Genomic DNA, 14,440 nt, shown 5'->3' with positions numbered 1-14,440 from the left:
GTTTCCTTAATCTTTCTTAAAGTGTAAATTTGATTTAAAACATTATCACATTATGGATTATTATCACATTTACATTTTACAGCATTTTTCTTGTATTATTTTTCAACATTTAAATATTTTTTCTCTTTATTCTTTGCAGGTTTTTTGCTTCATCTCCTCAGTTTTTACTCTTAGACTGCTGGTGTGTTTTACTGTTTTATTGTCTAATCTTTGTCTTTTATCTGGTGTTTTCATGGTTTTTATGTAATGTATCTATATTTTTTTTTATCTGGAGTTATTTTAACATTTTTATCTGTTGTTTTAATTGTTCTTTGATCTTTTAAAGTGCATGGCCTTGTCTGACTGAGGTCCCTTAAGGCGCCGTATGAATCTAACTTAAACTTATGAAGGATTCTTTATGATTTTTTTTCTCCCTGCAGGTGAGCTAGTCGCTCCACTCTCAGCTCTTCACTTCTGGGTGGCGTCTCCTCCTCCTCTTCACCTTCGTCAGACCAGACCTTTGTCATGTTTCCCTCTGGCCCCGCCTCCCCCGCCGTCCTCCTCCTCGTCTCGCTCCTCTCGCTGCCCCTCTGCCAGCCGGAGTCGCAGCCCGGCGGGCCGAGCTCCGACCTGGACGTGCGAACGCTCATCCCCTCTGAGTCGCCGCCCTACTCGCCAACTGCTCTGTCCTATGCAAACGCCACTCCGCCCGGAAGCAAGGACAAGTGCAATGAGGTGACGAGGTGCTACCCCGGAATCCTGCTGCCCGTCTGGAAGCCCGAAAATCCTGGGCTGGGGTACCAGGTGGCCCGAGCCGTGGTCTACTTCCTGTCACTGATGTACATGTTCCTGGGGGTGTCCATCATCGCAGATCGCTTCATGGCATCCATCGAGGTCATCACCTCACAGGTAAAGCCCCGCCCCTTACTTCCTCCCTACCTGTTCTGGGGCTCAGCTTTTTGTTTTGTTTCCCATTTAAGTCAATTTCAAAAGAAAAATGCATCATTTTGTGCAGACATGCAGCTAATTCTGGGATGCACGGTGGTGCAGTGGTTAGCACCCTTAAGAAGGCTCAGGTTCAAATCTATGCATGTTCTCTTTATACATGCAATGTCTTTAAATTGGGATTGAATCACAGATCAGTGATTCTGAAAGCAAACAGAAAATGATTGTTCTGTTCCTGATCATGGAGTTGCTGGAGCCTATCCAGCTACATTTGGTTAGGGGTTAATCCTGGATAGAATGCTCACTCTGAGACAAACAACCGCAAACATTTTCACACTTAGAGAGAGTTTGGAGTCACTAATGAAACCTTTGAAGCAAACACGCGTTTCTGATCTAAAGAGTTTCCCTTGTTTCTCTTTCAAAAGCTGCAGAAGCTTCTGAGTTCAGGAAAGATGGATGGATGGAGCTCTACAGCTAAAATGTTGAGAAGAAAATCAAAATGGGATTATTATAGGACAGCCAGTTGCTTTCTTTAATTGGAGAAAATATTAATGTGAACCAAACAAACTAAAATCATGACGACAAACTGTTGGTCCAACATTCTGGCTTTGATCTGCAGCCTGTTGACGGCTCTGAGCTTTGTGTTTGTTTCATTTCTTCATTCAGGATCTTTGTGTTTCCTTCTGTGCATCTCAATCTGTCGAATGTTTGATTCTAGTTGACAAGAAGATCTTCATCACCAAATGTGGATTTGTGGCTCAGTGTATTTGTGGACCAAAAACCTAAAGAAGTTCCTTGTTTGTTCATATTGAGGCTTTGATCTTATTTAAATTTGTTTTTGATGATAAAAACCTGAAGGAAATTATGACTTAGTGAATTTAATGGAGTAGAAAGTTTGGATTGGGTTCTCTGTAAATCTGGTTAGGGAGAGAAGAGATTGATAGACAGATGCGTTAGCTACTGCTACAACAAGAGAACACAGGTAGGGAAACTTTTTAAAAAAGTTTTTTTTCATTTAATAATAATACATAACATGAAAACAATATAAAATGAAATTATAACATGAATGATAAATGAAGAGGAGCAGAAAGAAGAAGACTTCTGTGATCAAACAAAAAATGAAAATGATCTTTACATAAATATTAAGCCTGGCCTACATTTTAAATAAAATATAAACATAAATACACGTTACATACATCTGTTAGGGAATCTCCTGTCAAATGAAATATACGAATGAGAACACTTTAAACAGAAGTGCGTATTAGTCATCAGGAGAAGCAGCACAGCAGCATCTTCTCACAGGAGACGGCTTCGAGCGGTCTGGACGTTTCATGGTTGCTCATTAACTCTCCGGCTGGGAAAAGGTCCGACAGAAGCTCTGGTCGGTCTGATGTCATCGAGTCGCTGCAGTGAAGACACAAACGAGAGTCGTCTGAACGAAGAGACTGGCAGCCAGGAGACTACAGTTACTCCAAAAGTTTAAAGGTGGAAAAACTGTTTTTGTTAATCCTCAATCAGGATCATTTCAGATTCAGACATTTGATTTTTTTTTTAAAATCTGCTTTAAATCTGAAATTTTAGAAAAAAATGTTTTTTTTTAATGACTTGGCAAAACACAAATGTTTCTGCTCAACAGAAAAACAATTGTCTATAGTTCCTTTGTGTTTTTAAATAAATGCTCTGAAATGCTTTACCTGAGCTGTCCGCCAGCCAACCGTTACACCGAACCGAGGAGAGTCGAGCCGTCTCGAAACCATCACAGTTATTACAGAAGTCAGATTCAAGCATACTCCAAACAGAGACCCCAACGTCACTCAAAGGAGGTGTCAGGAAGTGTTGGTGGAGGACCCATGTATGCAGGAGACCAGGTTTGGTGACAGAAACTGAACATTAATATTTAACCAAAACGTGACAAAAAAAAAACATGGAGAAAAACACGTGTTTGCAGAGCAGATGAGCTGAAAACCAGACATTTAGTAACAGAAGTGAAAACAGCTGTGGATAATCAGCATGAACCCGGAGTGGCTGATATTAGAACTCAAAACATGACCAAGAACACAAGGGAAAAACCAAATGAATGCCCAGAAACCTTACAGTACCCCTCCCCAAAAGGGCAGATCCCAGATGCCCAAAACACCCAAGAGGACGGGACCGTACCAACAAAACAAAAACAAGTCCAGAAAAACATTAAGATGGGCTGAGGGGTTTCAGAGAACCCTTCCTCAGAAACAGATAAGGAAGAGGAGCAGTCCCGAGTCCGACGGAAGGGAAACGCGAAAGGGAGCAAGACCACGACCATCCTCTGGAATCTGAAACATGGCCAAGGCGGATGAACGGCGACCCTCCACAGGAACAGGGAACATAAAGTGTGGCCCCAGCGACCCTCCACAGGAACAGGAAGCTTAAAGGATGACCCCAACAATACATCTCAGGAACGGAATGGTTGGATGTGGATTTGTGGAAATCGTGACATGAACATGACTGCAGGAAAACCCATCCGACATGGCGTGGCATGAACTAGTCCGGTCTGCTGCGTTTGGGTCCACAACAAGTTCCTGACAGAAGGTGCAAAAAATCCGGAATCTTCTGCAGAGCAACACCTCAACAAATTTGTAACAGAGACAAAAGTTAAAACCTTTACCGGGTCAGTTTCTCCATCTGCCAAGCTCCAATTAAACTGCTGGGAAAACCGGATGGAGAGGATGACTGCTGCTTCCTCACAAAGATCTGAGCCTCTGTTTCCTCAGAGAATCAGGCAGATTCAACAAAATACTGTTGTGATTCTGTCCAACGGCAAAAACCCAGACTCTCCTTCTGTCTGGGAGGAGGGAAATAAAGTTTTTAAAAGATGTTTATAAGGATTTCTTTAGACTGTAATCAATGGATTGTTGTAGAAACTTTTCAGTTCTGTTTATTTCATACAGTCACAAAAACAAGTGTTCACTCAAGACAAAAAGGCAAACTCTGATCGTTTGGGGTTTAAATCCGGAGTTTGTTAAACTGAAGTTACATCTGTAAGAATGTCTCCAATGGAAAATTAGGCGACTTTTTTTAATTATTTCTATTTAAAAAGTAAAAGTGATTTATAAACTGAGAAACTCCGACACAGAAGTGTTTTGGTCTCATTTCTTCTTCATCACTTCCACATTTGAATAGACATTAATAAACAATCAACACCAGATAAAGAAAAGCAATAACATTTTAAAATAATAGAATTCATGCTTTAATAGCAGTTTTCAGAGTTCCCATAAAGACTTTTGTTCCTAATATTTTTGAGGCTTTCTCCTTCCTTCGGAGCATCACCGACGTTTGTGTTGAAATTCTTCCGGTCCTTTATTGTCTCTATTGCTTCTGTCTGGTCTGTCAGGAGCCTCTTCTCGTCCTTCAGCTGCGTGTCCTTCCACCAGGGCTGTCTGACTTTATTCCACTCCTCCCCTTCGCTCAATAAACACAAAGAGATGGAACGAATTGAAGTCAGATTGCCTATTATGGAAAACTCTGCAAGTGAGCTAAGGTGGAGAATGAAATCACGCCGTTTATTGTGGCAGAGCATGCTGGGAAAGCTGTGAAAGCGCTAAAGGAGCCCGCACGCTCCTTCATCTCCAAGGTCGATTTAGAATAAGTCACGGGAGGACCGGAGTGATCTGATGGATCTGCAGGAGAGCATTTCACCGTTATCAGGGTGGGAGAAAGGGAATTTTATTGGAATTAAACGACCAATCAGAACTAAGTATCTGGAGGCTTCCTCTAAAAAGAATTTGAACAAAATCCTTATTAAAAATGACACAAAAAAGTCTGACAGCAGTTTTAGAGATTTGATGTAATGAGAAATAAAACCATCGAAATCGTTGCTAACTAAAATGAATAAGAAGAAACATTTTTGACATTTAACACCCATGACACACATAAAGAAAGTCAAAACAGCATTTCTGAGTATTTATTTATTCAAATCTGTATGAATCAGGATCAGATGAAAAATTTTAGTTTGAAAAAAAATCGTATTTGTGACATAAAAAACGGGGAACGGGGGGTGGGGTTGCCCCGTACGAATTGTCCCACCTGCAATTAGAGGCGAATTTCTAATGAACGTCTTCCACTTTGCAGAAATTACATCCTAGAAAACGACATGTTTTTGTTTGTTTGTTTGTTTGTTTTGGTAAGTGACTATTCTTTGAAAACGCTTTAAAAATATAAAACACGCCTTTTATTTTTACGTTTTTATGAGCTGAATTTGCCACAGAGGAAGTCACACCCGTTTAAAACCATCAGTTAATTAATAAATGTGGAAATTATTTTTTTTGCAAAGTTACTGACCATCTTTCTGGCAGGTTTACTGTTTAGAGGTGGAACGCAGAAACACAGATGGAAGGGGGGAGATTTCTAAAGAAAGAAATGAACTGTTCTGCAGCTGAAAGTATTTGACAGAGGATCTGGTTACTCATCATTGTGAAGATCAGTTGGTCTTTATGTTTGTGGAACAAGCCTAGCCGCTTTTATTTAACGTAAAAACAGACTTTCGCTGCTGCCTGGTCTTACAAAGGGTTTTCCATTTTTCAGTCACAAACATGTTTCTGGAACATTTTGATTAATGTTTTTCTAGATCCACTCAGAACATCAGAGACACTCAGCAATGTCACTTTGAGTCATTATATCTGCCCACCTGAGTCCCTGTTGCTGTACTGCCCCCCGGTGGTCTGGTTGCCTCATCACACGCTGGGATTTCCTGACATCAAAAGAGACAAATAAAAAAAATTAATTGTTTGAGGAAAAAATGGAGTTAATATTCCTATAGTATTTTTTATTAAGCTGCTTTGGTTTTATTAATTAGATATGAGTTTTTATTCTTCTTCTTATTATTATTTGAATTGACATGTGGATTCACCCCGTAGTGAAGTCAAGAAATTAGTTTTTTGTCCGACTAAATTGTCAATTTTTGGAACTTTGTCGAAGTGGGGGGAGTACATTTAGGTCAACAAGCCCCTCCCACTCAAATCCTCATAGATGATTGGTTGGATAAATGAACATACCCGTTCTGGTTTTGAAAACATTTTTAAAGTAAAACATGTATTTTTAATTTCTAAAAATGTGTGGGAAGATTTTTTTAATCATGTGTTTTGATTTCTAAGAGGAAGTTTAGAGGATCGAACCTTTTACATCTGTGCACCGAAGCTCTGGAACGCTCTGCCTTTTAACATTCGTGATGCGTCGTCTCTGTCCAGTTTAAAAACTAATCTCAAAACTCATTTTTACAGTCATGCTTTTAACCGTCCATGAGACTCTGATTTTACTGTCTTGATTTTTAGTTGTTTTATGCTTGTATTTTATCTGCTAGTGTTTTTTGGCTTTTATTGTGCAGTGCTTTGTAGCAGTTTGGTTGTGTTAAAGCGCTTTATACATTGATTTGATTTGATTTACAGTCAACATCTGATTGGAAGATTGCTGGTTTGATTCTCACCAAACCAGTTGAAGTGTCGTTGAGCATGACTGAAACCCACATTGCTCCTGATCTTTGGTCCAGTGAATAAATGTCTTTAGTGAGACTGGATTTGTTTGGACATGTTTGCGTACATTTTAAGAAATCATTTTTGAAATTGTGGCTATAGGAGGGACCACTGGGTGATGGGGAAGTATTTCATTTTGCTGGTTTAATTTATATAGTTAACTTAATATAATAGGAATAAAAATCTTTTCAATCCCCCCGATTGAAGGTGTTTGATTTTGTTCCGACAGGAGAAAGAGGTAACCATAACGATGCCCAATGGGGAAACGTCAGTGGCGACAGTTCGAATCTGGAACGAAACGGTGTCGAACCTGACCCTCATGGCTCTGGGCTCCAGCGCTCCAGAGATCCTGCTGTCTGTTATTGAGGTGAGACTAGCTAGTCCTTTCCCGTCTGTCTCGTTAATCCTGGCCTAACCCTGCTCCTCTGGTAAAATCCCGGCTCCGTGAACCCCTGCAGGTGTGCGGTCATGAGTTCGAGGCCGGTCAGCTGGGCCCCGGCACCATCGTCGGCAGCGCAGCTTTCAACATGTTTGTGATCATCGGGATCTGCGTGTGGACCATCCCCAACGGAGAGTCGCGTAAGATCAAACACCTCCGGGTGTTCTTCATCACCGCCTTCTGGAGCATCTTCGCCTACATCTGGCTCTACCTCATCCTGTCGGCCATATCGCCGGGCGTGGTGGAGGTAAGACTCACTAAAGTTGACTTCAGCCCAGAGACTGAACTGCGTCCTTCAGATGGAGAACATCGTTGACCTCCATTGTATTTTGGATGGTTCATTGTGCTGCAGGTCTGGGAGGCCCTTGTCACGCTGCTCTTCTTCCCCGTCTGTGTCCTCCTGGCTTGGATTGCTGACCGCCGCCTGCTCTTCTACAAGTACATGGGCAAGCGTTACCGCGCCGACAAGCGTCGCGGCATCGTGGTCGAGACGGAAGGGGACTTGACTCCCAGCAAGAGCGGCATGGAGATGCTCGTTGACGGGAAGTTCCCGCCTCGAGGGAGCGCAGTGGTCCCCGCTGAGAACTGTGGGGGTGGAGCACAGGATGGGGCCCCTGCAGCCAACAGCGTTGGAGCCGTGGCGACGGGAGGGAACCTGCCCAACTCCAACAGCATGATGGTGAACGTGGAGAGCAGCAGGGAGCTGGACGAGAGCCGCAAGGAGGTGAGTGGACGACCGTGTGCATCCTGTGTGTTGTTTGTGTGATTACTAAACAAAAACTGTGTCCCATCAAGGTACCTGCTGTCCTTTGGCACAAAGACACCATAAAGACTTAGTTACAACCGGCCTTAAGGGTGGATACTGGCTGTCTGTGGGCAAAAATACACAAACCTGTGAAATGTCAAACTCGTAGACAACTCTGTAAAACCGTAGACACGCCTTTTTTTCTACGGGCGTGCTGCGGGCGACAAGTTGTAGTGAACACTTATGCATCATGTAAGAGTATGTAAGGGGCAAATACATGAGATGAGGATGTGTTTTATGAATTTTTTTACCCCCAAATCCTGCACACTGTAGTGCTGTTCACGTGATACGATGGAGAATCCACAGACTAAAAATGGAGGAAGAGGGATTTCTCTGAACATGTTTTCAGTTTTGACTGAAACTTTGTTTGTCTGATGGGCGGTTTCAGTTCAAATCTTCTTTAGTTTCCTCTGCCGACTCTTTTTGGAGGCTCCTGCTCCTCCTTGAGGGGATTTTTCTGCTCCTCGCGCCTCCTCCTGATGTTGAGTAAGCTCCCTGTGTGCTGTCCAGATGTGTGAACAGGATTGCCTCCTCTGGTCTGCCCTGCAGGTGATCCGCATCCTGAAGGAGCTGAAGCAGAAATATCCGGACAAAGAGCTGGACCAGCTGGTGGAGCTGGCAAACTATTACGCTCTGCTGCACCAGCAGAAGAGCAGAGCCTTCTACCGCGTACAGGTAATGAGCCGAACACCTGCAGAGGCGGCCGTGGAGCTTTACAAGATGTTTTTTAATCTGTCTGCCTTTACTTCCATTATAAATAAACTTTAGACTTTTTATTTTCTCTAACCGTCCTTTCCCTCCAGGCAACTCGGATGATGATCGGAGCCGGAAACGTCCTGAAGAAGCACGCGGCCGACCACGCGCGCCGCACGGCCGTGGCAGACGAGGAGGCGCCCGAGGAGGACGACCTGGCCGTGTGCAGCCGCATCTCATTTGAGAGCGCCCACAGCCAGTGCATGGAGAACTGCGGCGTCCTGATGCTGGCCGTCACCTGCCAAGGTGGGAATCAGTCTGCAGAAGCATAATCCTGAAGGACAAACCTTTTCTAGAAGAAAATAAATCACATATTCAGCTTTAAACCTCCTCAAAGGAGCTGAAAGGATGACACGGTGTCTCTTCTCATTTCCAGTGGGAGGAAAGCAGCAAAAAAGTATTTTCATGATTGATTTACTCTGCAGTCGGAATCAGATTTTTGTTTTTCGTCTCTCCAAGTTTAATTTTTGATAGCTTTAAAAATGTATTTTCCTCATGAATGAAGCTGTGTTATAAACCCAAACCGTTGAGACATCAGAGTTTTCAGTTAGTATATTAAAAAGTCAAGAAGTGTCACAGAGCCTTGACTATTTCACCACATTCAAGTTAAAATGTCCACGTATTTGGAATCATTCAAACAGTTGATCTTTAAATCTTATCTTCATATTGTGAAACTAGAGTTTCTTTATACATTTTCTTGAATTTATATATGTCTGAACATTGAGCTCATTACTTAATTTAACTTAATTTTCTGTAGAATAGAATATATTTGCATCATCAGCAAATAAAATAAGTCTTTGAAACATTGAAGATATCATTGATGTAAATATTGAAGAGCAGCGGGCCCAGAATGGATCCTTGTGGGACACCACAACTTATCTCCTTGGCCTCTGGTGTAAATTCATTCATCTTGGCAAATTGTTATCTTCCTTTATAGGTTCTGACCCGATTTATCACTATTCCTCTGATCCCGTACACTTCTAGATCGCTTTCTGGCTCATTTAAGAACACACGTCACATTAATGCAGCATAAGAGCTGGAATAAAATATGTTCACATGTTTTCAAGCTGAAGACAAATCATTCATTACACCTCCAGCAATAAAATCCTCACTTTAAAATAGATTGCAGTAAAACTCCACTCCATGAAAGATCCCAACCTAAGTGTAGCATTTATGTTGCCCAAAAATGGTGAATATAATCACAATTAATATAAAATGTTAATTTTATCAGACCAATAATCAGAAGAGTTTGGTTTGGTTTAAGCAGAGTGAAGGCAGAGATGAAGGAAATTTGATTTTGGTGGATATTTAGAGACAGACAACATGAAATTGACAAAATGTCCATACATGAAATCCCAACATATACAAAGTATTGACATTCAAATAGAAGTGTATTTACAATGGCTTAATGTTCATTAATAAACCGTCATTATTGGTCTGGAGCGCATAGACCAATGTGGAGGAAAACTCACATACACAGTTTGTTCTGCGTCAGCAGCAGTCCATCAACAGATCCAGGACAAAACAGGCGAGTATTCCAATGAAGCAGTGAGTGGTTTATGAAGAAGCTAGCTCTGGTTTAACGGATGAGTGTGAGAGTCTGTTGGCTACAGGAGCCTCCAACCAACCCAGACTGAGCAACAGGATGGAGGAACTCCCTCTGAGGCTCCAAAAGTTTGCATCAGATGAATCTCTGCTTCCACTCTGCAGGAGGCCTTGGAGAAAACACCTTCTATGTGGACTACAGAACCGAAGACGGTTCTGCCAATGCCGGGTCGGACTACGATTACACCGAGGGAACCCTGGTGTTCAAACCCGGAGAAACGCGTAAAGAGATTAAGGTGAGTCAAAACTGTTGACTATGTGAGATCTGGAGTGAGTGGCGTCACCTTAAAAATGGTTTATTTCCAGCTCCAACAATAATTCAGTCACCAGTTATTCTTTATACGAAAGCCACCATGTTGGAACCAGTGAGCAGAGATTGGTCCATAAATCAGCTTGTGTCTTCGTTTCTATGACAACCACTCTCATCAATCAGGAGTGAGCTTACCACTTGATGGCGGCCTACAAAGAATCTGTTAATCAAACGTTTTGAATGTTGGCTGTGGGGTTAGCAGGCTCCACCTACTTTTTCATCTGATTGGTCAGTTTATAACTTGAATAATTTGAACAACAAAAAAAATATCACGAAAAAAAAATAATCAAGAAGTATCAGAGAAAGAATAATTATTCGGACCAACAGCTGTTTATTTCTCTATAGAAGTCTATGAGATTTTGGCCTCTTGGAACCAGCAGGTACTTCCTGTTTGGAACTCCAGGGGGGAGGAGTCACTCCGTCCATGTAGCGACTACATAAAAAAAATCAAAAGTCACAGAGAGACTGACGCTGTGTGACGCCCTAAACAAAGGGACTTGAATTGGGTCATGTTTTGAACCTTTAATAAATGACAGAATCATGGCTCCTACAGTCCAGTTCTCTGATACAGTCAATGGTTGAAACGTAATGTTACTCACATGGTTCCCTTTTTTATATTCTTGGATGTAAAAGAACAAAAGAAATCAGATAAAGAGGAGCGTCTGCAGGAAGAAAGCAGGTGGGAGAAGTTTTAGAATCTGTTGTCATCAGATTATCTCCAAAGCTGATTTCTGTTCACTTAAAAAATCCAATAATTCAAGGAATGAGATCATCAGGTCCTGAGTGTTTGGTATGATCCAAAAGAGGATCTTCTTCTTCTTCTGGTTTGGTGAAAGTCATAGTCATAGTCATTGAAGGTCACTTTGTTGCAAGATTTTAGGTTAACCATTTAGTTAAATCATGTTTTCTGTTGTGTCTTTGTTTTTGTCTTTCTTCTGACAGATATCAGGAAATATTTATCATTTCTGGAGGTGAAATTTCTTTAAGTCAAACAACAAACAGGAACCTGTCAGTTCTGCTTCAATACTGTGTCTGTTTAAGTGAATGAAGCAATGATTCCCTCTCACCTTTGGGTTGGAAGGCTTCATCTCACATATATATGTAGCGTTCCCGTCCTCTCAGTAGAGATGCATGAGCATGCTGCAGACTATTGAATAACCTGCGGCTTGAAAGACGAGGAGATCAAAGTGTAGTGGAAGGGGAGGCAGGGGGCTCCCAGCAGGAGTACCAGAGAAAGGCTGAGGAGGAACACAAAGACTGCAGCTGCTGCAGGTCGGAAACCGTGCAGCCGCTCCTTTAGTTAGGATTTCAACATCTGGGAGCAGGTTTGACTCCATGCGTCACCTTAGATTTGTCTTCTGTGTCTACACACACTGTTTCTCCTTTACATATAAAAACTGTTTAGTTAAGTATTGATAAAGGAGACAGATTTGTTTTTCTGTTGAAGCCAACGTTTGAAATTTGAAACTGCTCCTGGAATCTATTTGGATCTCCTCAAAGAGATGTTATTCCCATCATGAAGCATTTCCTCCAAACGTCTACAGCCGGGTGACAGCTCAAGCAGTGAATAATTCGATATTATTTTTAGAATATTCCTGTCGCCCTGCTCACGTGTCTTTCCTTCCATGGTTGTGTAAACCAGAGCTGGATTTCAAACAGTCGACAAACCAGCAGATGAAGGATGAAGAGGCGCTTAATGCATTAATTGCTTGCGCCTCCTCTGTGAAGGCCTTGATCCAGCAGCTGTGAGGACAGCTGCCGCGGCGCCGCTGCTGGAGGACTGTTTACTGCCTGAACGCCTCTGCGGCAGATGTTCCAACGCTCGTCCTCACCACAGAGAAAACTTCAATCAGGACAGCAGATGGATTATCAACATGCAGGAATGAGATAAAGTATCCATAGATAATGTTATTCTGTACGTTATTTCACTTTAAATGAAACATATTATACGCATTTAGACTTTAGTCACATTAAAACATCAGCAGAAATCCTAAATACTTTTGAAACCAATCAGGCTTCTTTCTCCTCCCTTTTTCCCACGCCCCGCCCACATGTATGTTCTCATTAAATCACGGACCAGTACCGCGATGCAGAGCGCGCTGTTACCCAACCTCGTTCCAGTACCCTTACTTGGCACCGGACACAGTACCGGTTGCTGTACCAAAGGTGGTACCGGACCCGAACCGGTACCAGATGTGGTACGGGGCGCGAACTGGGTAAGAGTACCAATACAGTACGCTCTTAAAAGAGCCAGTCGGGATTCGGTTCCGCATCCTGAGGGTTGTGGATCCTTGATTTTATGAACACCCAAAACAAAAAAAAATTATCGCGGTCGGGGATTAACCAAACGTCAATATGTGACTTGGCGATGAGAATGTGTTGCTTGTGTCATGTCATTGCAAATATTGCTCTAGTTCAGAGGTCTGCAACTTTAATGCTAAAAAAACAAATGATCCAGTTCCTTATGGACTAAAATCCAACGAGAGCCGCAAAGTTCCCACCTCGCAGTTAGAAAAAGACCGTTTATTTATGTTTTTGTGGCCATAAAGCCATTCGTTTGTAGAATATAGCTTTAAAATAATCTCTACATTTTTTTTTCTTCATTAAATTTGTTTATTTTACTTTTGAAAGCAGCTCAAACAAGTTCCTTTCAAAATAAAATGCATCCAGTGCATGAAAAGATCCTCCAGCTGAAGCAGATTTACTGGAACTAAAAATGCAAAAGTGTATTTTCTATAATTGTGACTTTTACTGTTGAAAATAAACCCAATGTTGGTGTAGAATACAATATTTTTTTTAAACTAAGTGCTATAAGATGATATAATAATCTGCTCTAATAGCAGATTAAACCTTTTACCATCATTCTGCTCAGTTTGTTAAAAAAAAAATCTAACCATAAATAACAAAATATTTATTGAAGTAAATGAACCGATACTACAAAACCAATATTTTTTAAATTGTTCGCATTTTTCTTAAAAGCCAAAGAGCCACAATAGAGGGGAAAAGAGCTGCATGTGGCTCCAGAGCCTCAGGTTGAAGATCTCTGATCTGGTTGTTATTAGAAAATGATCAAATTGTGAGAATTCCGTCAATGATCTATTCTTTTAATGTGTTTAAATCAACTTTTTTAAAAGTCCTTCTGAACAAAACTATCAGTGCACAGTTTAAGACTTGGTCATTCAGAAGGTCTGGAGCTGCTTCAATCAGAAGAAATGTGTTGCAGAAGTGAAATTAGGTCAATAATAAGTTTTTATTTCTGAGCGTCTCTTTCTGCTCGTCCTCAGATTGGAATCATTGATGACGACATTTTTGAGGAAGACGAGCACTTCTTCGTCCGTCTGCTCAACCTGCGCATCGGCGATGCCGAGGGGATGTTTGAAAGCGACGAAGTGGGCGCCACCCCGAAAGCTCGTTTAGTGGAGCCCCTGGTTGCCACGGTAACCATCCTGGATGACGACCACGCCGGCATCTTCACGTTCAGCGAGCGCACGGCGCGTGTGAGCGAGAGCGTGGGGACCATGGAGGTCACCGTGGTCCGTAACTCCGGCGCCCGAGGCACCGTCATCCTGCCGTATCACACCGAGCCCGGCAGCGCCAAGGGGGGAGAGGACTACGAGGACGTGCAAGGAGAGCTGGAGTTCACCAACGACCAGACCACGTAAGACGTTTCACTCAGGACAGCACCAGGGCTAATACACTCAACCACTCTAGGGTGGTCAGATATGGAAACAGCTTATCTCTATTAAGCCAACTGGTCATGTGAATGTATGTAGAGTGACTCTATGATGGATCCCAACATTTGGGTTCTGGTTCTGCCTGAGGGACGACTGTGAGCGGTCCTGTGAGTCTAAAAGTACATGTTTATGGAGGAATCCTCAAAGTTTTCATCCATGTAACCTGAAGGACTGGAGCCAGAAATTGGGAGGAGACGCTACAGTTGATGGCTGAACTGTGGTGTAGTGGTCAGCACCCAGATCTCAGCTTAATGAGAAAGGCCTGGTTCAAATCCCAGATGGGGTCTTTCTGTGTGCAGTTTGAATGGATGGATGGATGGATGGATGGATGGATGGATGGATGGATGGATGGAAGGGTGGGTGGGTGGA

At 42.3% G+C, this 14,440-nt stretch overlaps 1 protein-coding gene across 1 annotated transcript in view; it reads left to right on the top strand.

The window, feature by feature from the left end:
• The window catches only part of LOC112149520 (sodium/calcium exchanger 2), a 132,099-nt gene that overhangs the window by 102,409 nt on the left and 15,250 nt on the right, over positions 1–14,440 (top strand). Inside the window, exons 4-11 of the mRNA XM_024277256.2 lie at positions 420–888; positions 6,655–6,792; positions 6,884–7,111; positions 7,217–7,588; positions 8,219–8,344; positions 8,473–8,668; positions 10,133–10,263; positions 13,622–13,995. Coding sequence (XP_024133024.1) covers positions 505–888; positions 6,655–6,792; positions 6,884–7,111; positions 7,217–7,588; positions 8,219–8,344; positions 8,473–8,668; positions 10,133–10,263; positions 13,622–13,995 — 1,949 coding nt within the window. The 5' untranslated portion in view covers positions 420–504. The remainder of the gene's footprint in view (positions 1–419; positions 889–6,654; positions 6,793–6,883; positions 7,112–7,216; positions 7,589–8,218; positions 8,345–8,472; positions 8,669–10,132; positions 10,264–13,621; positions 13,996–14,440) is intronic.

This window comes from Oryzias melastigma, linkage group LG13 (genome assembly GCF_002922805.2).
Source record: "Oryzias melastigma strain HK-1 linkage group LG13, ASM292280v2, whole genome shotgun sequence".
NCBI classification, from domain to species: domain Eukaryota; kingdom Metazoa; phylum Chordata; class Actinopteri; order Beloniformes; family Adrianichthyidae; genus Oryzias; species Oryzias melastigma.
The sequence above is the reverse complement of the archived record's forward strand: the minus strand, read 5'-3'. Positions and strand labels throughout refer to the sequence as shown.